This window comes from Ranitomeya variabilis, chromosome 3 (genome assembly GCF_051348905.1).
Source record: "Ranitomeya variabilis isolate aRanVar5 chromosome 3, aRanVar5.hap1, whole genome shotgun sequence".
NCBI classification, from domain to species: Eukaryota; Metazoa; Chordata; class Amphibia; order Anura; family Dendrobatidae; genus Ranitomeya; species Ranitomeya variabilis.
Window position 1 is genome coordinate 485,745,125 of NC_135234.1, and position 25,787 is coordinate 485,770,911.

Sequence of the window (25,787 nt, forward strand, 5' to 3'; positions counted from 1 at the left end):
GTCATTTCCGAGGTTCATTCCTCGGTGTTGGCGGGGCATCCGGGAATTTTTGGCACCAGAGATCTGGTGGCTAGGTACTTTTGGTGGCCTTCCTTGTCACGGGATGTGCGGTCGTTTGTGCAGTCCTGTGGGACTTGTGCTCGAGCTAAGCCTTGCTGTTCTCATGCCAGCGGGTTGCTCTTGCCCTTGCCTGTCCCGAAGTGGCCTTGGACACACATTTCCATGGATTTCATTTCAGATCTCCCGGTGTCTCAGGGCATGTCTGTCATCTGGGTGGTATGTGATCGCTTTTCTAAGATAGTCCATTTGGTGCCTTTGCCTAAGCTGCCTTCCTCTTCCGATCTGGTTCCTGTGTTCTTTCAGAATGTTGTTCGTTTACACGGCATTCCTGAGAATATTGTGTCTGACAGAGGATCCCAGTTTGTTTCCAGGTTCTGGCGATCCTTTTGTGCTAGGATGGGCATTGAGTTGTCGTTTTCGTCTGCCTTTCATCCTCAGACTAATGGACAAACGGAGCGAACTAATCAGACTCTGGAGGCTTATTTGAGGTGTTTTGTTTCTGCGGATCAGGATGATTGGGTGACCTTCTTGCCGTTGGCTGAGTTTGCCCTTAATAATCGGGCTAGTTCCGCTACATTGGTTTCGCCATTTTTCTGCAACTCTGGTTTCCATCCTCGTTTTTCCTCGGGACATGTGGAGCCTTCTGACTGTCCTGGGGTAGATTATGTGGTGGATAGGTTGCAGCAGATCTGGAATCATGTGGTGGACAACTTAAAGTTGTCACAAGAGAAGGCTCAGCGTTTTGCCAACCGCCGCCGCGGTGTGGGTCCCCGACTTCGTGTTGGGGATTTGGTATGGCTGTCTTCTCGATTTGTTCCTATGAAGGTCTCCTCTCCTAAATTTAAGCCTCGCTTCATCGGTCCTTACAAGATATTGGAAATCCTTAATCCTGTGTCCTTTCGCTTGGAGCTTCCGGTGTCGTTTGCCATTCACAACGTGTTCCATAGGTCTTTGTTGCGGCGGTATGTTGTACCTGTGGTTCCTTCTGTTGAGCCTCCTGCTCCGGTGTTGGTTGAGGGCGAGTTGGAGTACGTGGTGGAGAAGATCTTGGATTCTCGTCTCTCCAGGCGGAGGCTTCAGTATCTGGTCAAGTGGAAGGGCTATGGTCAGGAGGATAATTCCTGGGTGGTTGCCTCTGATGTGCATGCGGCCGATTTAGTTCGTGCCTTTCACGCTGCTCATCCTGATCGTCCTGGTGGTCTTGGTGAGGGTTCGGTGACCCCTCCTTAAGGGGGGGTACTGTTGTGAATTAGACTTTTTGGCTCCCTCTTGTGGTCACTAGTGATATGACTCTGGGATTGTCTTTCTTCAGTTTGGCACTCACCTGGGTCGTTAGTCCAGGGGTGTCGCTATATAAACTTCCTGGATCCTTAGTCCAGTGCCTGGCATCGTTGTAATCAGATCCTTCTGTTGCTCCTGTCTGCTGGTCCTGGTTCTTGCAAAATTAAGCTAAGTCTTGCTTCTTTGTTTTTTGGGTTATTTGCTTTGCTTCTATTTTTGTCCAGCTTGTACTAAATGTGAGTTCTGACCTTGCTGGAAGCTCTAGGGGGCTGGTGTTCTCCCCCCGGCCGTTAGTCGGTTCGGGGGTTCTTGAATATCCAGCGTGGATATTTTAATAGGGTTATTGCTGACCATATAAGTCATCTTACTATATTCTGCTATTAGCTAGTGGGCCTCTCTTTGCTAAATACCTAGCTCATTCTTATGTTTGTCTTTTCTCCTTACCTCACCATTATTATTTGTTGGGGGCTTGTATCCAACTTTTGGGGTCTTTTCTCTGGAGGCAAGAAAGGTCTTTCTTTTCCCTTCTAGGGTTAGTTAGTTCTCCGGCTGGCGCGAGACGTCTAGAACCAACGTAGGCACGTTCCCCGGCTACTGCTATTTGTGGTGCTAGGATTAGATATATGGTCAGCCCAGTTACCACTGCCCTATGAGCTGTTTTTTTGTGTTTGCAGACTTGGTATTTATTCCTGAGACCCTCTGCCATTGGGGTCATAACAGAACCCGTCGCAAATCAGGGGAAATGGCAGAAAGGACCACCCCTTCCTTCAGAATGCCGACCGGTTCAAGTACCTCAGGAGAATCAGGCAAAAACTCCTAGAGAGGGCATCAGCCTTAATATTCTTAGAACCCGGAAGATACGAGACCACAAAATCAAAGCGGGAGAAAAACAGGGACCATCGAGCCTGTCTAGGATTCAGCCGTTTGGCAGACTCGAGGTAAATCAGATTTTTATGATCAGTCAAGACCACAATACGGTGCTTGGCTCCCTCAAGCCAATGTCGCCATTCCTCAAACGCCCACTTCATAGCCAACAACTCCCGATTGCCGACATCATAATTGCGTTCAGCAGGCGAAAACGTACGGGAAAAGAAGGCACACGGTTTCATCAAGGAACCAACAGAATTCCTCTGAGACAAAACGGCCCCTGCCCCAATCTCAGAAGCGTCAACCTCAACCTGAAACGGAAGAGAAACATCCGGCTGACGCAACACCGGGGCAGAAGTAAATCGGCGTTTAAGCTCCTGAAAGGCAGAGACAGCCACAGAGGACCAATTTGTTACATCAGCGCCTTTCTTCGTCAAATCGGTCAGGGGTTTAACCACACTGGAGAAGTTAGCAATGAAACGGCGATAAAAATTAGCAAATCCAAAAATTTCTGAAGGCTCTTCACGGATGTCGGTTGAATCCAATCATGAATGGCCTGAACCTTAACCGGATCCATCTCTATAGATGAGGGAGAAAAAATGAAGCCCAAAAAAGAAACCTTCTGCACTCCAAAGAGACACTTAGACCCCTTCACAAACAAAGCATTATCACGAAGGATCTGAAATACCATCCTGACCTGTTTCACATGAGACTCCCAATCATCGGAAAAAATCAAGATGTCATCCAAATATACAATCATGAATTTATCAAGATAATTCCGGAAGATATCATGCATGAAGGACTGAAAAACAGATGGAGCATTAGAGAGTCCGAATGGCATCACAAGGTATTCAAAATGGCCTTCAGGCATATTAAACGCAGTTTTCCATTCATCACCCTGCTTAATACGAACAAGATTATATGCCTCCCGAAGGTCAATTTTAGTAAACCAACTATCCCCCTTAATCCTAGCAAACAAATCGGAAAGCAAAGGTAAAGGGCATTGAAACTTGACCGTGATCTTATTCAAGAGGCGATAATCAATACAGGGTCTCAAGGAGCCATCCTTCTTAGCAACAAAAAAAATCCCGCTCCCAACGGTGAAGAAGATGGCCGAATATGCCCTTTCTCCAAAGACTCCTTAACATAACTCCGCATGGCGGCATGTTCAGGCACCGACAGGTTGAAAAGTCGGCCCTTAGAAAACTTACAGCCTGGAATCAAGTCAATAGCACAATCACAGTCCCTATACGGTGGAAGGGAACTGGACTTGGGCTCATCGAATACATCCTGAAAATCAGACAAAAACTCTGGAACTTCAGAAGAGGAGGAAGAGGAGATTGACATCAAAGGAATGTCACTATGAACCCCCTGACAACCCCAACTAGTCACAGACATAGACTTCCAATCCAACACAGGATTATGTATCTGCAACCATGGAAAACCCAGCACAATAGCATCATGCAAATTATGCAACACCAGAAAACGACAATCTTCCTGATGGGCTGGCGCCATGCACATGGTCACCTGTGTCCAAAACTGGGGTTTATTTTTAGCCAAAGGTGTAGCATCAATGCCCCTTAAAGGAATAGGGTTCTGCAAAGACTGAAAGGGGAAACCACAACGCCTGGCAAATTCAAAGTCCATTAAGTTCAAAGCGGCGCCTGAATCCACAAACGCCATGACAGAAAATGACGACAATGAGCAGAACAAGGTCACAGATAACAGAAATTTAGGTTGTACAGTACTGATGGTAACTGAACTAGCGATTCTCTTTGTACGCTTAGGGCAGACTGAAATGACATGAGAAGCATCGCCACAATAAAAACACAACCTATTCTGACGTCTGAATCCTTGTTGTTCTGTTCTAGACAGAATCCTATCACACTGCATAGGCTCAGGCATCTGCTCTGAGGACAACGCCACAGCGCGCACAGTTCTGCGCTCCCGCAAGCGCCGATCAATCTGAATGGCCAGAGACATAGAATCACTCAGACCAGCAGGCGTGGGAAACCCCACCATAACATCTTTAACACATTCAGAAAGACCCTTTCTGAAAATTGCCGCCAAAGCATCCTCATTCCATTTAGTCAGCACAGACCATTTTCTAAATTTCTGACAATACAATTCTGCCGCTTCTTGCCCCTGAGACAGGGCCAACAAGGTCTTCTCCGCTTGATCCACAGAATTTGGTTCATCATATAATAATCCTAGAGCCTGAAAAAAGGCATCTACATTAAGCAAGGCCGGATTCCCAGATTCCAGGGAAAATGCCCAATCCTGAGGGTCGCCACGCAGCAGGGAGATGATAATTTTAACCTGCTGAATGGGATCACCAGAGGAACGAGGTTTCAGAGCAAAAAACAGTTTACAGTTGTTTTTAAAACTCAAAAATTTGGACCTGTCCCCAAAAAAACAAATCAGGAGAAGGAATCCTAGGCTTTAAAAGCCTACTCAGAAATACCCTGTACCGTAGCAGCAAGCTGGTCTACACGAGAAACTAATCCCTGAACATCCATGCTAGCAAAAGACTCCTCAGTCACCCAGAGGAAAAGAGGGAAGAAGAGACAAAACAGACTACAGAAAAAAAAATGGCTCAACACCTTTCTTCCCTTCTTCTGAGATGCATTTAACTCACTGTTGGCCAGTTGTACTGTTATGATCCGGTGACCTTGGAGCCGCATGAGAGACTTTCTCAGGAGTAGGTGGTACCTGTACTGACCGCAAACCCTAAACTGACACCGCAACTAGAAGTAGCCGTGGGATGTACCTAACACATCCTAGACACCTCGACACAGCCGGAGGACTAAATACCCCTATAGATGGAAATGGGAATTCTATCTTGCCTCAGAGCAGAACCCCAAAGGATAGGCAGCCCCCCACAAATATTGACTGTGAGTATAAGAGGAAAGACACACACACAGGCAGAAAACAGAATTTAGCAAAAGAGGCACTTCTAGCTAAATAGAAAGGATAGGACAGAATTCTAAGCGGTCAGTATTAAAATCCTAAAAATATCCACAGCAGATAATACAAATATTCTACATCTAACTAAAGACATAGAAAGTATATCTCCATCTCCTGAGAATCCAGCATGACTGAAAAATCCAAACAAAGTCTAAGCTGGACAAAAACACAATGAATTGCACTGAATTGCAAAGCACACTGCATGTGTGCTACAGAGACAAAAAAACAGACACTTGTCTTAGTTGAATTGGCAGCAGGGCATGAGGAACCAGACAGAGATGCAATCCCTCCCAGAACAATGGACAACTGGCCAGGAGTAATGGATCCTGCACACCTAAATACCTAGTAGAGCTGCAATCAGCAGAAACACCTGCCCTGGATTACAACCCCAAGACAACTGCACTACCACTAACAACCACCGGAGGGAGCCCAAGAGCAGAATTCACAACACTAATGGTGTCTGCCACTCCAATGTGTTCTCCAGGTTTACTTGCCTGAGCTTCAATCTTCAGGCTCTCATTAAGTAGTTGGTAATATAACACTGCATTTGGCCTACTAGTTTGGTTGGGGCCTACTAAGGGTGTCTGCCGCTCCAAGGTGTTCTCCAGGTTTACTTGCCTGAGCTTCAATCTTCAGGCTTTCGGCCTATATTTGAAATATGAAACTGGATTTGGGATACTAGTTGGATTGGGCCTACTAACGGTGTCTGCCGCTCCCTGGTGTTGTCCTCCACTGAACAAAGCTGAGCTTCAATCTTCAGGCTCTCATTAAGTAGTTTTTAAAGATTAAACTGCATTTGGCCTACTACTTTGGTTGGGCCTAGTAACGGTGTCTGCCGCACCTTGGTGTTGTCCTGTGTTATTTTCCTGAGCTTCAATCTTCAGGCTTTCGGCCTATATTTGTAATATTAAACTGCATTGGGCCTACTAGTGTGGTTGGGCCCTTAAAACGGTGTCTGCCGCTCCTGGGTTTCCTCCTGTTTTGTTTTCCTGAGCTTCAATCTTCAGGCTTTCGGCCTACATTTTAAAGATTAAACTGCATTTGGCTTACTACTTTGGTTGGGCCTAGTAACGGTGTCTGCCGCACGTTGGTGTTGTCCTGTGTTATTTTACTGAGCTTCAATCTTCAGGCTTTCGGCCTATATTTGTAATATTAAACTGCATTGGGCCTACTAGTGTGGTTGGGCCCTTAAAACGGTGTCTGCCACTCCTAGGTTTTCTACTCCACTGAACAAAGCAATGCCTCCTGGTTAGTCCTGTTACCAATTTTGAACTGCATTTAGCCCACTTTATTATTTGAGCCTATATCTGTGTTTCCTCCTCATCCTGCCCATTGGCCAGCCAGTGCTAGATGAGTCTTGTGGTACATTGACCCAGACCACTACATTCCCCTTGCACGCTACACAGCCACAATCTGACCCTGCTGAAAGTCAGGTTCCCCTTCCCGCATACTATATCACCTTACACAGGGACAAAGAGGAAGGTGCAGATGAAAGTGCAGGTTCCTTCATCAGGTGGGGGGCATACTCATTGGCGATGTCACTGGCACAGGGCCCCTCAGAGTATGCAAAAGTGTCGCTGCCGGTGGGAGGCGCCCCCGCCATGCAAACACACCGCCGTACTTTGAGGGGCCCTGTGCCAGTGCCAATGCCAACAAGTGGGCCCCCCCTGCTTGCTCAGGATCACAGCACTTGCAAAGCTGAAATACTTACCTCTCACTGCTCCACCGCCATGACATAGTCCACGTTTCCTGGGCCCACTAAAAAATTGAACCAGCCCTACCCCCCACAACTTTAGCCAAATGACCCCCAATTTCCAATGCCTAACTATTATTATAAAGTAAATTAAGATTGACAAGCTTCAGTATGGATGTTTTTACCATTACAATGGGTACTGTAGGTGTTTTCCTGGCCTCCACTCACTGCCGACTATGCTTCCCCATTGACTTGCATTGGGTTTCGTGTTTCGATCGATCCCCGACTTTTGGCGATAATCGGATGATTGCACTCGACTCGACTTTTGACAAAGTCAGGTTTTGCGAAACCCGACTCGATCCTAAAAAAGTGAAAGTCGCTCAACCCTAGTTACCACATTCCGAGAGCTATAATTTTTCCATATGTGGTCCACAGTGTCATGTGAGGTCTTGTTTTTTGTGGGACGAGTTGACGTTTTTATTGGTATCATTTTTGGGCACATGACTTTTTTATCGCTTTTTATTCTGATTTTTGTTAGGCAGAATGAACAAAAACCAGCAATTCGTGAATTTCTTTTGGGAGGGGCGTTTATACCGTTCCGCGTTTGGTAAAATTGATCAAGCAATTTTATTTTTCGGGTCAGTACGATTACAGCGATACCTCATATCATTTTTTTATGTTTTGGCGCTTTTATACAATAGAAACTATTTTATAGAAAAAATAATTATTTTTGCATCGCTTTATTCCGAGGGCTTTAACTTTTTTATTTTTTCGCTGATGACGCTGTATGGCAGCTCGTTTTTTGCATGAAAAGATTATGTTTTCGGTGGTACAATGTTTATTTATATCCGTCTTTTTGATCGCGTTATTCCACTTTTTGTTCGGCGGTATGATGATAAAGCATTGTTTTTTGCCTAGTTTTTTTCTTTTTTACGGTGTTCACTGAAGGGGTTAACTAGTGGGTCAGGTTTATAGGTCGGGTCGTTACTGACGCGGTGATACTAAATATGTGTACTTTTATTTTTTTTTATTATTTACATAAAGAAATGTATTTATTGAAACAATATTTTTTTTATTTATTTAGGATTTTTTTTCTTTTACACATGTAATGCAATGCACTGTGTCAGATCAGCGATCTGACAGGCACTGCAGGAGGCTTGACGGAGCCTGCTCTGAGCACCGGGGGGTCCCCCATGACCATTTTGGATCCGGGGCCTGCAGGGAGGAGGATGGAGGAGGTGCTCGGAACAATGCGATCACATCGCGTTGCTCTGAGGGTCTCAGGGAAACACGCAGGGAGCCCCCTCCCTATGCCGCTGGAAAGCTGCGATCATGTTTGATCGCAGTGTTCTGGGGGTTAATGTGCCAGGAGCGGTCCGTGACTGCTCCTGGCATATAATGCCGGATGTCAGCTGTGATAGTCAGCTGACACCCGGCCGCAATCAGCCACGCTTCCCCGTGAGCGCAGCTGATCACGTTAGACGTACTATCCCGTCTGTGGTCATACGGTCCCATACCACCTCGACGGGATAGTACATCTAACGTCAGAAAGGGGTTAACAATGATAAATGTAAGGTTATACACATGGGAAGAAGCAAACAATACCACCATTATACACTGAACGGGAAACCACTGGGTAAATCTGACATGGAGAAGGGCTTGGGGATCCTAGTTAATGATAAACTTACCTGGAGCAGTCAATGCCAGGCAGTGGCTACCAAGGCAAACAGGATCATGGGATGCATTAAAGAAGGTCTGGATACGCATGATCAGAGCATTATACTGCCTCTGTACAAATTCCTGGTTAGACCGCACATGGAGTACTGTGAAGGCCCGTGCCTGCACAATGGCAGCTTTCGGAGATAGCTGAGAGCTGCTGCTGAGGCGCAGGCGGTGCCATCTTGGAGGAGGATTTTTCTTCTTCTTCAGTAAGATGGCGTCGCCGGCACATGCTCAGTAGCAGATATCGGATCACAGCTAGACATCAATAGCAGCTACTGTGCTTGCGCCAATTTTAAACTGAGTTTTTTTTTCTTTCCTCTCACTGAATAACTTGAATAAAACATATTATTGGCACATAAAACATGTGATTTTGCTGTAGAGCAGGTGCCACAGCTGGTACCCGCTTACAGAAGTTTATTTATTTATTTTTTTACGTATGAACAGATATTCATTATGCAAACTAGGGGCAGGTCAGTGAGGGATCAGTGACCTGTCAGCAGTCTGCATTATGAATATCTAATCAGAGCACCATATACCCCAACCCTGGCTTAGGGCACAAGAATCTAATTAACACAAAACTGAAAATAAAGATTAAAGAACAACCATAAGACTGATTTCATCAGCCAAGGTATCATTTTAATCAGTATAATGGCACCGACCTAACACTGTCTGTAGATTACTGTGCACAATCCTGCTGACAGGTTCCCTTTAAGTGGCAAAAAAAAATTGTAAATTTGAATAAAACAACTTTTTTTGCTTTTGCACCATTTTTCGAAACCAGTAGAGTTTTAATTTTTTTAGATATGGGGCTGTATGAGGACTGACATTTTTACTGATACCGTTTTGTGGTAGATATGATGTTTTGATCAATGCTTATTGCATTTTATTGCATTATTGCGGTGGCCAAAAACACGTCTTTGATTTTTTTATTATTAGACTATTTATCGATCAGATTAATTTATTTTATATTTTGATAGATCGGACATTTCTGAACGCAGGGACACCAAATGTGTTTTTTACTTGTTTTATTGTAAATGGGGCAAAAGGGATTTCTGTGTTTTTTATTTTTTTCAAATTTTTAAAAACTTTTGGGTTTTAACTTTTACAGTATTTAATACTCCATTTAGGGGACTTGAAGCTGTGATTCCCGATCACTTGTGGTATACATAGCAGTACTTCAGAACTGCTACGTATAGCAGAAATCACGATCTCCTATGTTACCGGCGTTCACGTGAGGATCATAATACTGTACAGTCACATGAGTCATCAGAAGATCCCAACTGTCATGAAAGCCCATTGGTGGCCCATGATCATGTCACGGGCACTTCGATGGGAGCATGGAATTATGCATGTCACTGTTGGCGCGTGTTAAATGTCACTGTCAGAGATTGACAACGTGATTTAACAGGTTAGTAGCCAAGGTTGGAGCACCTCTCCACCCATGGCAGTTAGAGGCACATGATGGCTGATTAATTTAGCCATCATGTGTGGGGAAAGTTGCAGGCTCAGCTTATGAGCCCGCTTCAAAGCAGGTATATGACATATTACATAGATATATGTCATATGTCGTGGAGTGATTAAAAAATGGTGCAAGAAACCAACTGTAACTAGTAAAGTGATGTAGTAAATTTAAGTAATAAAACGTTCAAAAAAGGTAGGTAAATGTTGTATCATCATAATAACAATTCCACTTTGAATTTTGTTCCATTTTTTAGTACATTGTATGGCTAAAAATAAAGTGTCATGCAAAATAACAATCTGTCCCACTAAAAATAAGCCTCTATACTCTAATGTTGATGGAAAAAATAAAAATGTATCCCCAATCAGGGAGAGTCCTACTTTTGACACCTTCACAATCAGTTGTTTGAAGGACCTTGCAGTGCTTGGCAATATATTGTGAAAAATTATAACATATCAGACTGAAACAGCCTGAACCTAAACAGGAATGCCGCTTCTTTAAAGGGACTTCCTTACCCGCTGGCTGCATGCTGGCTGCAATATTGGATTGAAGTTCATTCTCAGTCCTCCAAGATTGCCTTGTGCAGGCATGTACTACGGAGGACAGAGAATGAACTTCAATCCAATATTGCAGCCAGCATGCAGCCAGCGGGTAAGGAAAGGGTGAATCAAACACCCGAAAACCCCTCCCCTATGACTGAAAATTGTTCCCTCCAAATTCAGGTGACAGAGCCCCTTTAAGAAAACAGAATGGTAAAAAAAAATTACCTGTAGACAGCCTGTTTCTTACAGCCTGAGGTTGATAAATTATCTGTTGACTGACATTTACAAAGCTGACTTTCTTTTTTTTTTTTTACAGCTAAAGGTAAAGAAAATGGAAACCTAGAAAACACCTATAAAATTCCAAAAGGCACATTACAGGTATACCTGAAAAGAATAAAAGTGCTGCAGTAATGATTTTCTTTTGTGAATGTGGTATTAAAACATGCATCTAATACTTTAAGTTCCACTGATGTAGCAATGTAATGCGACACAAAATTATTTGACTAAATGTTTAAACTATGAAAGCTCTACTTTATATTTTGAAATTAAACATGAGTGGTAGTGCTCCTTAGGCCATGTGCACACATTAATCCTTGGGTGAGTTTTTTACCTTGTTATCTGTAATTCTAGGAGTTGGTGAAAAATTCAGCAGTGGTTCACGTGTTTCTGTTTTCCTCTGTTCCACTCATGAACAAATACTGATGTAAAATACTGACCACATACTGAATGTGTGCACGTGGCCTCATATTGGCTTTTCATACACCTAAAGATAATTAATTGGGATTTGTCAAAAGCAAAGAACAACCCTTTAAAACCCTATAAATACCATAATAATAATGATCCTGATAATACTTTAATAGTTATAAATTTTGCCTGTTTCATGGAGATTTAAAATACAACGTAATCAGATCAGATTTTACAAATTATCGCTATTCTCATTTTATGGGAAAAAGCCACGTTTTTCACTAGAACTTCACATTATTATGAGACAATTATGTTCTGAATTGAAATGCTGTCACCTTGAAGGAACAGTCTGCTGACTTAAAATAAAATATCAAAGTTGTTTCTGTATCCAAAAATGTTTGCTTATTTATCCATATTTTCATGTGCTTGGACAGTGAACTTTGTTTCTAATTATTTCATTTTAACTGTGCCAACTGTTTCCACAGTTTATATAGCAGCATACATGTGGAAGGAATATCACAGAGCTAAATGTGTGAGTGGACAGAAAAAAATGTTTCTGCAGAATAGGTCATAAAACAGTACAAGATTTACAATACTGGCTTCTTTGAAATAGAATGTACTTTCCCTGAATGGAAATGTCCTGAACTGTTCTTCTTATATCAAGGAATATGATATGTGTCCACATTAAGAATTAAATTAAATTCAGCATTTTCTGAACCTTTCCATATGCAGTGAAAGAACTTACATGTAGAACACCAGAGTGCATAGACAAGTATTCTCCATGCATGTCACTTCCTGGCTGCTGGCAAGTTTAATTACTCCACTATCCACCACTAGGGATAAGTGAACCCGATCTAGAAAGTTCAGGGTTCATACCGGACTTGTTTGGTACCAGACCCCAAACACAGACTTCTAACTGTATGTCTGGTTTCCTGTTCTGGTCCAGAAGTCTAAGAAAGCTTGTTGAAAGGCTGCAGCGCAGCCAATCAACAAGCTTTAAGGTTGTGGGCAATTCCGGCTCCATCACAGCCATGTCAAGTAATGGCATGCTGTGATTAGTTGGACACTTGAAATGAATAAATAATGATTTTAAAAAACTGACATGCGGTCCCCTTTCTTTTCAAAATCAGCCAAGGGAAAACACACAGCTGGGGCTGGTGTTTTTAGACTGGGAAAAGGACAATATCCATAAAGCTGTCCAGTCTATTAATATCAGCCTGCAACTGTTGGATTTGCCTTAGCTGGATATTAAAAATAGGAGAGACCCTAAAGAAAGATGTGGGGTTTGCCCTAGTTTTAATAACCAGCTAAGGCAAAGCAGACAGCTGCATTCTGATATTAATAGGCTAGTAAGGGGCCATCAATATTGTCCCCTTTCCCAACCTAATAACACTAGCCCTCAGCAGCCCCAGAAATGGTGCATCCATTAAATGAGCTAATTCTGCTGCTTAGCTTTGGCTGTTCCCCCTTATCCTGGTGCATTGGTAAGCAGGGTAATAGTTTATGGGGTTGATATCAGCCTTGTTGTGACCACTGATATCAAGTCCAGAGGTTAGTGGAGAGTCGTCTATCAGACGCTCCTATTATTAACCAAGTAAGTTAAAAGAAAAAAATACACATGCAGGAAAAAACATTCCCTGGTTTACCCATTTATTAATAAAAAAAATCTCTTCAGATGTGATGACATCCAATGAGGTCCCAAGTCGTACACCAATTTTCTCATGAGCAATCACTTCAGTAACGTCATCATCCATGAGCCATGACCGTGAGAACGAGACTGCAAAGGTTATTAGACGTCATTTCTTCTGCAGTCTTGTTCTTGAGGTCGTAGCTCACAGCAATGACATGACCACGAGAGCGAGACTGCAGAGGTTATACGAGGTCATTTCTCATGGGCGTTGACATTATGGCTGTGAGAAATGACGGCAAGTAACTTCTGTAGTCTCGTTCTTGCATTCACGTCAACACTATGAGCCAGGATCGTGAGAGTCAGCCACATAGGAGATCATGATTTCTGCTATACATAGTAGTTCTGAAATACTGCTATGTGTATTACAATCGTTCGGACATTCACAGGTTCAAGTCCCCAAAAAGAACTGTTAAATACAATAAAATGTAAAGCAAAAAGTCATAAAAAATTAAAAAATAAAAGAACACAAAAGTTCAAATCACCTCCCTTTTGCCCCATTGAAAATAAAACAATTAAAAGAATACCCATATTTGGTATCACATCATTCAGAAATGTACAATCTATCAAAATATAAAATAAATTAATCCCACTTGCCAATGCACTAGGACAAGCGGGAAGAGCCGAGGCTTAGTGTATGATTATTCTAGTGCCAGAATTGGCTCATCTAATGGATGCGCCATTTCTGTGACAACTGAGGGCTGGTGTTATTATTCTGGGAAGGGGAAAATACCCTAAACAGATAGATTTGAGCTGATATTAATAGACTGGGAACCGTTATGGATATTGTCCTTTTCCCAGAATAACAATGGAGCGGCCCCCAGACGCAGGGCAGCTGGGTACTCGGTACCGGGTCCCTCGGTCTCGGTTCTAGGGGTGTCACGGTGGCCTGACCCGGTCCGTGGCCCTGCTAAGGGGCGCCCAAATAAAAGTGTAGGTGAAAGTTTGTCAAGTGTTTGTGACGCCACCTGTGGTATTCGGTCAGGGTGACCGACGCTGCTAGGGGTCCGCTGGGGTGATGGAATGGCAGCTAGATGGTGTAACTTCCCACAGGTGAAGTATGTCCCCAGGGCTTCCCTTGATGAGTAGATGGTAATGGTGTAGGTCGCAGTAAATGACGAGGACACAGGGTTGCAGTCTCTTTACCTCTTTACTGAAGGCTGTGGCATCTGCAATCCAGAGCACTGCTAACAGGGCTGGCTGAGACCGGCCACTCTGAAAGCACATCCAGAGTTCCCTTTGCAGGCGGAAATCAGTAGCCTTCCTACTAGCGCCTGTGTGTTGTAGTACCTCCCTGCTGAGCACCACGAGATAGTCCTCACAACTGTCGTGTATGTTTCTGTTTTTTCTCTCCGTCCCCCAGATGGTTTGGATAGGACGCACCCGTATGATGGGGTAGGCCTGGAGTTATTTTATAGGGACCCTAGAGACGCCCCTCTCCCACAATTGCCTCCGTTGTCTTCATTAGGTGTAAAGGTGAGACAGCCAACCTAGAGTTAACTGCCCTGCCGTAGTTCAAAGTAATGCGTAGAGCCTATTACTTCCTCGGTGTTCCGGCCCCGGCTATGCACCTCAGAAGGATGTTGCCGATCTTGGGGCACGACTCCTCCTGGTTCTATCTCCTGTGTGCTGTGATCTCGTTTCTCACTTCTCCACAATATGCTTCGCTTCGTGTCCTTTCTTAGGATGCCGCCGCAATGAGGTGCAGGCGCGGCTCCGTAACGATCTGTCTTGTGCTAGGCCACTGCCAGGATCCCACCCCTGACAGGGACCTCCCTGAATCTTCCCAAGCAACTCTCTCTCTCGCTAGATGTTACCTGGGCAAAACCCAGTCAGCTTCTCTCTAACTTCCTATCCGACTCCCAGTTTTACCAGTGTGAGAGTGGCCTAATACATAGAACCTTTTCCTCCCCCTGGGGCCGGAGTGTGAAGTGTAGTGTGTGACTGTGATACCTGGTCAGGTGAACTCCTTTAGTGCCATCAGACGTACCATCACTCCCCCTTGTGGCAGAGCAACAATACTGCAACGACCAGGACTCTGGGGCACTGCACTCCCCCCCCCCCACTAAATCCAGTACTCCCGGACTGGGAAAAGAAGAACAACAATACATGTTAGCAAAAGACATACAAAATTTTGGAATGCTGTAAACAAGTAAGTTTAACAGTGCTTCCCTTTATGGGAGGTGAGGACACTTGAACGTTGCAAACAGAAACATATTTACATTGTGCTTAAGATTTTAAATAACACTTATAATTAACTAACTATAAATAACTATCATTACCCAACCGGGCATACTATCTACTTTCTACTAAGTGCAAACTTTTCTTGAACAAAAATTTAACTTTTCCTTTAAGGGCGTAAGGGAAAGTACCCACTAAAGGTATATTATCTAATGCTACAGTACAAATTAACTCTTCTTTATTTTCCTAAGTGCAAGATTTATCAACCATCTATCTATGGCTCTCTAGAGGACTCACTAACCCCTACGGGTTCACTTTCATTGACATTTGGCTTTCAACTTTTCTTCTGTCCTCAGTTTCTATTTCTCAACATCATCAAACATTTCTTATTATTAGCTTACCAACTACATACTACTACTATGTATCAACATCATTACTATCTAACTTCTTTAAGGCACATTATGGTTTAGGCTAAGTGCAACAATTAGACATTCCCTTTAAGAGGGAACCAAGTCTCTTCTGAGGTAGTGCAAATTATTTGCAAGTCAGTTTAAAGCAAGAACTTCTGCGCTGTACTCAGGAACAGTCTCTTCAAAAAGCTCTTCTTTCTGTAAAACCAGTAGGGGGCACCTTTAAGAAGGTGCAAACTATTTACAAGCAGTTTATAATCATGCGCAGTTCATGATTCCAATGTTCTTTGAGAAACAATGATAAACCAGTGCAAAACTTGAAAACAATAGGGATCCCGGGTCATCAAAGGGATCCCTTTAAGAAGTAACCCTAGACAGGTTTAGCAGCAAAACAGAAAAACAAACAGTTAACTATATACATGGTTCGAGGTTCCAAGGTTTATTCTTGTTCTGGCAATAGCAAAGGTCTTACCCTGCACACAATCTTCCCTGGCCGGGAAAGCGTGGAGTCCGAGTTCCGCGCAGGGGTCTGCACAGCTTGGTCAGGAACAGCGGTCGCTTCAGTTGCAGGCCCGGTCTCCTGGGCTTCCAGCGTCGCTAGGAGAGCGGCACACCGCTGAATGTTCCGAGCCCACCAGCTAGCCCCCTTCTGATACCGATCATAGGTCACGGCATCTCCAGGGCACAGATCGCGGTCAGCATCATCCTGTCCGTAGCAGGGTTCCACCTCGTCTCCGTCGACGTGAACTCTCACGGGTAATCCAATCTCCTGCACCAATCCTTTTCCTTCCCGGGGATTGAAAGCCACAACGACTCCCCATTTCGGTGAGGGGCCGTCCACGTCGCCCTTCAGATCAATCGTGGCCGCGGGTCAGGTCTCTTCTCTCCGCGCAGCCACCAGGCGCCGCCGGTGTTCCATCCAGGGCAAGATCTTCAGATCCCGTTCCCTTGGGTCCTCCGCGGTCGGAGCGGGTGAAGAGGGGGACGCGGGGGACAGGCGGATCTCCGCAGGGTGGCCAAGCCGGGAACCCACATGAAGGTGGGCTTCTCGACAGCACGCCAGCTGTCGGGCTTCGGCCACGGCCACCCAGCCATCTGGCGACTGGCTGCTGGGCCTCCCTGTGGGCAGCTCTGCGGCGGTCAATCCCCTCAGCCATGGTGGATCCGGGCTCGCTTCCGGTGATGAGGCCCTGCGCCAGGCCAGGATGTCCCCACGTGGCTGCCTGGAAGTCGCCATGTTTGTCCCCTCCTCTGGATCTTCTTCCCACGCTCTCTTTTGTGGGCAGCCCCGTCTCCATGGTCTCCACCCTCCATAGAGGATTAGGAGGCGGATCTCAGCTGCTGACGGACACGTCCTCAGGATACAGAAATATTTAGACTGAGCGGCCATTGTTCTTCGCGCTTCTCAGTTTGTTTACGCCCACAAATCCACGCCCTTCTTCTTCTCCTGCGCTCCTCGTTGCGCTGTAATGGCAGCGGTTTTGGTGGGAATTTTTGGCGGCAAATAGCAATACACAGTCTTTGCAATAAATCACGATTCATGCACAATTCAGTCACACTTCCAAGGCACACATGACCTGATTCTCAGGCTTAAGTAGATCCTGTTCGTGACGCCAAGTTTGGAGCGGCCCCCAGATGCAGGGCAGCGGGGTACTCGGTACCGGGTCCCTCGGTCTCGGTTCTAGGGGTGTCACGGTGGCGCGACCCGGTCCGTGGCCCTGCTAAGGGGCGCCCAAATAAAAGTGTAGGTGAAAGTTTGTCAAGTGTTCGTGACGCCAACTGTGGTATTTGGTCAGGGTGACCGACGCTGCTAGGGGTCCGCTGGGGTGAAGGAATGGCAGCTAGATGGTGTAACTTCCCACAGGTGAAATATGTCCCCAGGGCTTCCCTTGATGAGTAGATGGTAATGGTGTAGGTCGCAGTAAATGACGAGGACACAGGGTTGCAGTCTCTTTACCTCTTTACTGAAGGCTTTGGCATCCACAATCCAGAGCACTGCTAACAGGGCTGGCTGAGACCGGTCACTCCGAAGGCACATCCAGAGTTCCCTTTGCAGGTGGAAATCAGTAGCCTTCCTACTAGCGCCTGTGTGTTGTAGTACCTCCCTGCTGAGCACCACGGGATAGTCCTCACAACTGTCGTGTATGTTTCTGTTCTTTCTCTCCGTCCCCCAGATGGTTTGGATAGGACACACCCGTATGACCGGGTAGGCCTGGAGTTATTTTATAGGGACCCTAGAGATGCCCCCCTCCCACAATTGCCTCCGTTGTCTTCATTAGGTGTAAAGGCGAGACAGCCAACCTAGAGTTAACTGCCCTGCCATAGTTCAAAGTAATGCGTAGAGCCTATTACTTCCTCGGCATTCCGGCCGCCTGCTACGCACCTCAGAAGGATGTTGCCGATCTTGGGGCACGACTCCTCCAGGTTCTATCTCCTTTGTGCTGTGATCTCGTTTCTCACTTCTCCACAATATGCTTTGCTTCATGTCCTTTCTTAGTATGCCGCCGCAATGAGGTGCAGGCGCGGCTCTGTAACGATCTGTCTCGTGCTAGGCCACTGCCAGGATCCCACCCCTGACAGGGACCTCCCTGAATCTTCCCAAGCAACTCTCTCTCTCGCTAGATGTTACCTGGGCTAAACCCAGTCAGCTTCTCTCTAACTTCCTATCCGACTCCCAGTTTTACCAGAGTGTGAGGAGTGGCCTAATACATAGAACCTTTTCCTCCCCCTGGTGGCCGGAGTGTGAAGTGCAGTGTGTGACTGTGATACCTGGTCAGGCGAACTCCTTTAGTGCCATTAGATGTACCATCACTCCCCCTTGTGGCAGAGCGACAATACTGCAAGGACCAGGACTCTGGGGTGCTGCAACAACAGCAGCTCCCAGCTGTCTGCTTTCACTCAGCTGGTATTAAAAATAGGGGGGACCCCACATCATTTTTTTCATTTATTTATTAACCAGCACAGAAAAATGCACACCCATGGTAACATTAGCTCACAGCCTCTAAGTGTTCCAGAAGTTGGAAAATCCAGTAACTTTAAAGTGTCCCTCAAAGATTTCCATGAGGTTTCTGGGCCTCACAGCTGGTGGGAGACATGATGGCTGTGAACTCTGGTAACCTTGAACGGTAGCTCGAGTACCGGACTGCTGAGTGTCAGAATGCCAAGTGACAGACTCGCGGTCATTCATCAGTCCAGCAATGGAGCTGCGCACTATGAGAACCAGCTGCTATGAATTTAAGTGATCTTATAGTAAAGTTACCGCAGTGCACAGACAGGTTCACACAGAGCTGACTGTGAGACCTGCCACCTGTGATCTGCGGTAATCTTAATTACATCACTGCTCATCACTGCAGCCTTGTTCTCACGCAAAGCTAAGTGTGTTCCGGCTGGCATTTTAAGCCTTCACACTACTGATGTCACCGCTCACCACACCATTCTGATATAACAGAGTTAGGGGTCATAGTGGGACTTCATCATTATGGATTAGCAGTGGACAGCTGAGGATTACTTTGAATTTTACTTTTATGTTAATAAATGGGTAAAAGAGGGTAGTTGTTGGAGAGTGATTTGTTCAATTAAACGGCTTTTCTGTGAGTCTATTACTTTTGACTATAGGGTTAGTAACGGGGTTGTCTGATAGACACATTTCCATTACTAACATCTGGGCTTGATGTCAGCGGACATTACACAGCTGACATCAACCCCATAAACTATTACCCAGCTTGCCAATGCACCAAGGCGATATATAATGGAAACGTCATTTCTGTCGCTGCTAAGGTCTAGTGCTGTTAGTCTGGGAGGAGGCCAATATTCAGCCTATGAAGATCAGTCTGCAGCTGTCTGTTTAACCTTTGCTGGTTATTAAAAATAGGGGAATCACACATCATTTTTGGGTGAGTCCCCCTTTTTAATAACCAGTAAAAACTAAACAGACAGCTGTGAGCTGAAATTAATAGTCTGGAAACATTTATGTATTTTGGCACCTTTCCAGAATAATAACAAAAGGCCTCAGCTCCCATATCATTTTTGGGGGGTCTCCCCTTTTTAATAACCAGTAAAGGCTACGCAGGCAGTTATGAGCTATTATTATCAGGCTGGGAACCTTTATGGATATAGGTCTCTTCCCAGAATAATAACACCATCTCACAGTTGTCTGCTTTTTTTATTAATGTGATTTAACTCTGGGTGGATTTCAAGGAATGAATGGACAATTACACATGACGGACATTGATAAGAATATTCTACATTGACTTACATCGATTTTGGAGTGTGTGTTGCCTATCCTCACACCATTCTATTGATTCTAACCAGCCTGTTGGGTAAATAAACTATCTCAATGTTTACTGGCTAATTTAAGGGATTTAAGTCATTTTTCTATCCACATTTGTTTGCAGGGCAATTGTCCTGCTCTTACACTCATTTTGCTTCCATTTGCAGTTGCTTAGCCCTTACTATGACTATTTTGCAGCCTTTTTACAGAACCAAAGTTTGGGTGCCCATTGTCCTCTATTGGGTTCGGGGTCAAGTTCAGGGTCAAGCTTTGACTCAAACTAAACTCAAGTTTGGTCAAACCCAATCTTCCACAGGTTCGCTCATCATTATCCACCACCAATAGAATTAGGAATGTCTAGGTTACATCGCCTTATTTATGTCAGTTGAATTCTGGATCAGAGTATCAGAGTATATAAATGCTCTTAGAACTGCAGTCTGAAATATTGAATAAGTTTATATTTTGTCATTTTTTTACACAAAGTCCTGTGGGAAAATGGGTTATCTCATGAAGGAAACCTCCCCCATTACTTAAACCAAAATTGATTTTTGCTCTCTATGGGCCCATTTAGATTAACTCACCGTAGCCATTAAATAACCATTGATTGGCTAACAACCATTGATCGTCACTTGTTTAATGGCCTTTTTAGACAGGCCTCACCGGAATTCTAAGCAGGCAGAATGATCTTTTACATGCATAGAATTTCTGATGCACAGGAGCCCTCAGTGTATTTACTAGGCAGCCATTCATCTGACTTGCAGCTGTCAACATGACATGTTGCTGTATTCTGAAAGGGCCGATACATTGCTGTTTTCTGACATGCTGCTGTCTTCTGAAAGGGGCTGAGATAACTCGCCTTAATTGTGTCAATTTCTATTAATGGATTAGAATAATAACACTGATCAACGCAATTTTTCTGGCAAAAGGTTTTAAAACATATTTTAAGTCAATTTTGGCTGCTGATTCCGAATATGAACTCCGCTTTTGGCTATCACATCAGGATTTGATTTCGAGAGATTTTCAATTTTTGATGAAAATTACTCCTAATGTTTTATGATAAAAACACATGATTTTCAGTACTACATTTTGTATATTTTTAATCAAGGAATAACAAAGATTACAAAGTCTATGTACAGCAAATCAAATATACTTACAGAACTAAACTACAAAATATAAAACCACATATATATGGCACACAGATGAATGACAAATGGCAGTTATTTGAACTTTCTTTTCTTGGCTGATCTGTGATGTACAGCTTCTGGGTTGTCTCTCATCAAGCTCCAGCAATAGTCAGCCATCATATGTGAGTCCCACCGGCCTTGATACCGTTCTTCCATTGTTTTAATGTCCTGATGAAAACGCTCCCCTTGTTCCTCGCTCACATCCCCAAGGTTCTCTGGAAAAAAGTCCAAATGGCTGTGTAAATAGTGAATCTTGATACTCATTCTACATCCAAGATTTCTCAGACTCATTAGTAGCTCTTCCACAATCTCTTCATAGTTGTCTGCTTTCTTATTCCCTAGAAAATTCTGCACCACATTACAAAATGCATTCCAAGCTCTTTCTTCTGTCTCATTCACTGATGTGATAAAATTTGGGTCTCTCATAAGTGTTCTTATTTGAGGTCCATCAAATATTCCAGCCTTTTTCTTCTCTTCACTAAGACCAGGAAAAGTTGAACATATATAGTTAAAGCAGTCTCCACTGTGATTGAGAGCTTTGACGAACTGCTTCATCAATCCAAGTTTTATGTGTAAGGGAGGAAAGACAATGTCCTTCCTATCCACTAGAGGATCATGGATGATATTCTTATCGCCAGATGCCAAACTCTGTCGCTGAGGCCATTCAGTTTTCACCCAATGCTCTGCTGTAGCTCTACTGTCCCAGTAGCACAGAAAACAAGGGTGTTATCATAACAAATGGGAATTATGCATGTTCAAAGAAAACAAAGATATTCTCACATTTATTGGGAGACTAAATGAAAACTAAATTTACCTTAGTGAATCGTATAAACCGGCACTTTTCATACACTACTTATATTTATCATGGAATTCATGAAAATGGGCTATATACCTATAGCGCAAAAACGTGATGTGATAGAGAAATTATAAGATCAGATTTGAATTCAGCACCCTGAAATTAGTCTAAAACTGTTCTTAAAGTCCATGCCAGAAATTTTTTTTTTTTTTGCAGACCAGTGTAATCACCAACCTGTATCTCTACATCTGTCGTAAGATTGCAACTCCCAACAGACACTGATATCCAGTGCCTGTAGTCTGTATATAGATATGACCAGCTCTCAACAATCTCTTTCTATCTCAAATGTATATAGTGGTGCTACTGTCATTGTAAAAGCACCCATACTTATTTGATAGCTGTTTGATGAATAATTGTTCAGCCAAAAGCATTCCCCCCTGACTCCCAAATATGCAGGTTATCTTGATTCAGCTTTCCTGTGTTCCCTAAAGTCGCAGGTTTTCCTGGGGCAAAAACAGAAAGATTAGCTGTTGCAATTCCAATATGCTGTTCCTTTTCTTTGTCAGGGAAAAGTCAGGAAGCTCACATAGACATTATACTATTGTCCCATCTGGCCAATATTGGAGGGTTCAGCCGACTTTGATCTAATATCTATATGGGTTTAAGCCACTTAGCCAATCAGTATATTTTTGTATGTTGGAGGAACTGGAACAATCATAAGAAACTCACATAAACACTGGATGAACATACAAACTCCGCTGTAACAGTGCTAACTAGGGTTGAGTGAAACTGATCGGACAAATTCAAAAATCGCCAACTTTCGGCAAAGTCGGGTTTCATGAAACCCGACCCGATCCCAGTGTGGAATCGGCCATGCGGTTGGCGATCTTCGCGCCAAAGTCGCATTTCGTATGACACTTTCACCGCCATTTTTCAGCCAATGAAGGAGGACGCAGAGTGTGGGCAGCGTGATGACATAGGTCTCGGTCCCCACCATCTTAGAGAAGGGCATGACAGTGATTGGCTTGCTTTCTGCGGCGTCACAGGGGCTATAAAGGGGCGTGCACGCCGACCGCCATCTTACTTCTGCCGATCTCAGCATAGGGAGAGGTTGCTGCAGCTTCGTCAGAAGCAGGGATATAGTTAGGGAGGGAAGATTAACCCCCAAACCGCTTGTGCTGTAGTGATTTCCACTGTCCAACACCACCTTTGTTTTGCAGGGACAGTGGAGGCTATATTTTTGTGCATCAGCTCTGTAGCTTATTAGGCTGCCTTATAAGGCTCCCTGATAGCTGCATTGCTGTTTGCACCGCTGCTGTGCAAACCAACTTCTTTTTTAAAAGCAAAAATCCTGTTGCTCCTTTCTGCAGTTATCTTGTTTATTTGTCCACACTTTTGTGTGCAGCAGTCCTTATTGTTGCTGCCATACTTGTCCTGAGATCATTGTAGGGAGATAGAAATAGTACTACAGTCCTTGGATTTTTTCAGATATCTTCCAGCCACTTGCTGCCACTTACATTGCGCGTTGTGTTACACACTGTGCCTGAGTTGTGGTGCTGTCACCCCCCCAAAAAAAGGGAGATTCAAATTCTCACAAAGTGGATATACATCAGTTCTGTTGGTTTGTCGTATATCAGCCAGCCACGTTCTGCCACTTACATTGTGTTGTAAAATACAGTGGGCCTGAGTTTGGGTTCAGTCTCCCCCCCAAAAAAGTGAGATTGAAATTCTCACAAAGTGGATATACCTCAGTCCTCTTAGTTTGTGGTGTATCAGCCAGCCACTTGCTGCCACTCACATTGTGTTGTAAAATACACTGGGCCTGAGTTTGGGTTCTGTGTCTAAAAAAAAAAGTGAGATTGAAATTCTCACAAAGTGGATATACCTCAGTCCTCTTAGTTTGTGGTGTATCAGCCAGCCACTTGCTGCCACTCACATTGCGTTGTTTTATAAACTGGGCCTGAGTTTGGGTTCTGTGTCCAAAAAAAAGTGAGATTGAAATTCTCACAAAGTGGATATACCTCAGTCCTCTTAGTTTGTGGTGTATCAGCCAGCCACTTGCTGCCACTCACATTGTGTTGTAAAATACACTGGGCCTGAGTTTGGGTTCTGTGTCTAAAAAAAAAAGTGAGATTGAAATTCTCACAAAGTGGATTTACCTCAGTCCTCTTAGTTTGTGGTGTATCAGCCAGCCACTTGCTGCCACTCACATTGCGTTGTTTTATACACTGGGCCTGAGTTTGGGTTCTGTGTCCAAAAAAAAGTGAGATTTAAATTCTCACAATGTGGATATACCTCAGTCCTCTTAGTTTGTGGTGTATCAGCCAGCCACTTGCTGCCACTCACATTGTGTTGTAAAATACACTGGGCCTGAGTTTGGGTTCTGTGTCTAAAAAAAAAAGTGAGATTGAAATTCTCACAAAGTGGATATACCTCAGTCCTCTTAGTTTGTGGTGTATCAGCCAGCCACTTGCTGCCACTCACATTGTGTTGTTTTATACACTGGGCCTGAGTTTGGATTCTGTGTCCAAAAAAAAGTGAGATTGAAATTCTCACAAAGTGGATATACCTCAGTCCTCTTAGTTTGTGGTGTATCAGCCAGCCACTTGCTGCCACTCACATTGCGTTGTAAAATACACTGGGCCTGAGTTTGGGTTCAGTCTCCCCAAAATAAAAAGGGGGATTGAAATTCTCACAAAGTGGATATACCTCAGTCCTCTTAGTTTGTGGTGTATCAGCCAGCCACTTGCTGCCACTCACATTGCGTTGTTTTATACACTGTGCCTGAGTTGTGGTTCAGTCTCCCCAAAATAAAAAGGGAGATTTCAATTCTCAACAAGTTTATATACATCTTCTACCTTGTTTTACAGTACCATATAACGGTTGTTATTTTGGTTACATTTTCCCAAAAATGAGGAAGTCTGGTGGAAGAGGCCGTGGGCGGTCATTGCCAGCTGGTACTGATGGTGGTGGTGGTGGAGCATCTGGTTGTAGTGGGAAAAGGAAAATAGCACCTAAGGCTGGAGGTGTTGAGCCAGCGTCATCGTCTGGCTACACAAGGCCTCGAAGGCTCCCTTATCTGGGAGTAGGAAAACAAGTTTTAAAGCCGGAGCAGCAGGAAAAAGTTTTGGCTTTCATTGCTGACTCAGCCTCTAGCTCTTTCGCCTCCTCTTCCAAAAGTTCCAAATATAAAAGCAGCGAGTCATCAGTGGATGCTCCCGGCCAGGAACAAGACGTTTCCTTGTGTCCTTCACCCAAACCAAAAGTGAAGGATGCAGCAAGCGACACTACAGTTTACTCCATGGAGCTCTTTACACATACCGTGCCTGGGTTAAAAAGGGAAATTGTTAACAGCCCATTACAATATGAATCGGACATGGAGTGCACTGATGCACAGCCACAGCTAGATTATTATGCTGTTCCATTGACTCAGATCACTACATTGCCCTCGCAGTGTACTGAGCCAGAATCTGACCCTGATGAGACTATGGTGCCCCGTCCCGAACGCTATAGCACCTTACACGGTGACACAGAGGAAGGTGCACATGACATTGAAGAGGAGGTGATAGATGACCCAGTTGTTGACCCAGATTGGCAGCCATTGGGGAAAGAGGGTGCCATTTCCAGTAGCTCAGAAGCGGAGAAGGATGATCCGCAGCAGCCATCTTCATCGCAACGGCTGTCATCTGGCAGGCCCGTTCCTGGGCAAACACGATTGTCAAAAACAGAAACAGTTTTAGGACAGCGTGGCCATCCGGTGAAAGTAGCACAGCGTGCAATGCCTGAAAATGTTATCCATAGTAGGAAGAGTGCAGTGGCAATTTTTTAACCAAGATCCGAATGATCAGTCAAAAGTTATCTATAAGAAATGTTCAAAGACCTTTAGCAGATGGAAGAATCTCCAAAATTTAAATACAAAGTGCATGCGTAGATATTTAACCAGCATGCACTTGCAAGCCTGGACTAACTACCAAACGTCCCGTA

At 44.3% G+C, this 25,787-nt stretch overlaps 1 protein-coding gene across 19 annotated transcripts in view; it reads left to right on the forward strand.

Moving 5' to 3' along the window:
* The window catches only part of ABI3BP (ABI family member 3 binding protein), a 674,363-nt gene that overhangs the window by 362,941 nt on the left and 285,635 nt on the right, over positions 1–25,787 (forward strand). For all 19 annotated transcript variants that reach the window (XM_077296740.1, XM_077296741.1, XM_077296745.1 and 16 more), the window contains exon 6: positions 10,908–10,969. In XM_077296740.1, the coding sequence (XP_077152855.1) occupies positions 10,908–10,969 (62 nt within the window). The remainder of the gene's footprint in view (positions 1–10,907; positions 10,970–25,787) is intronic.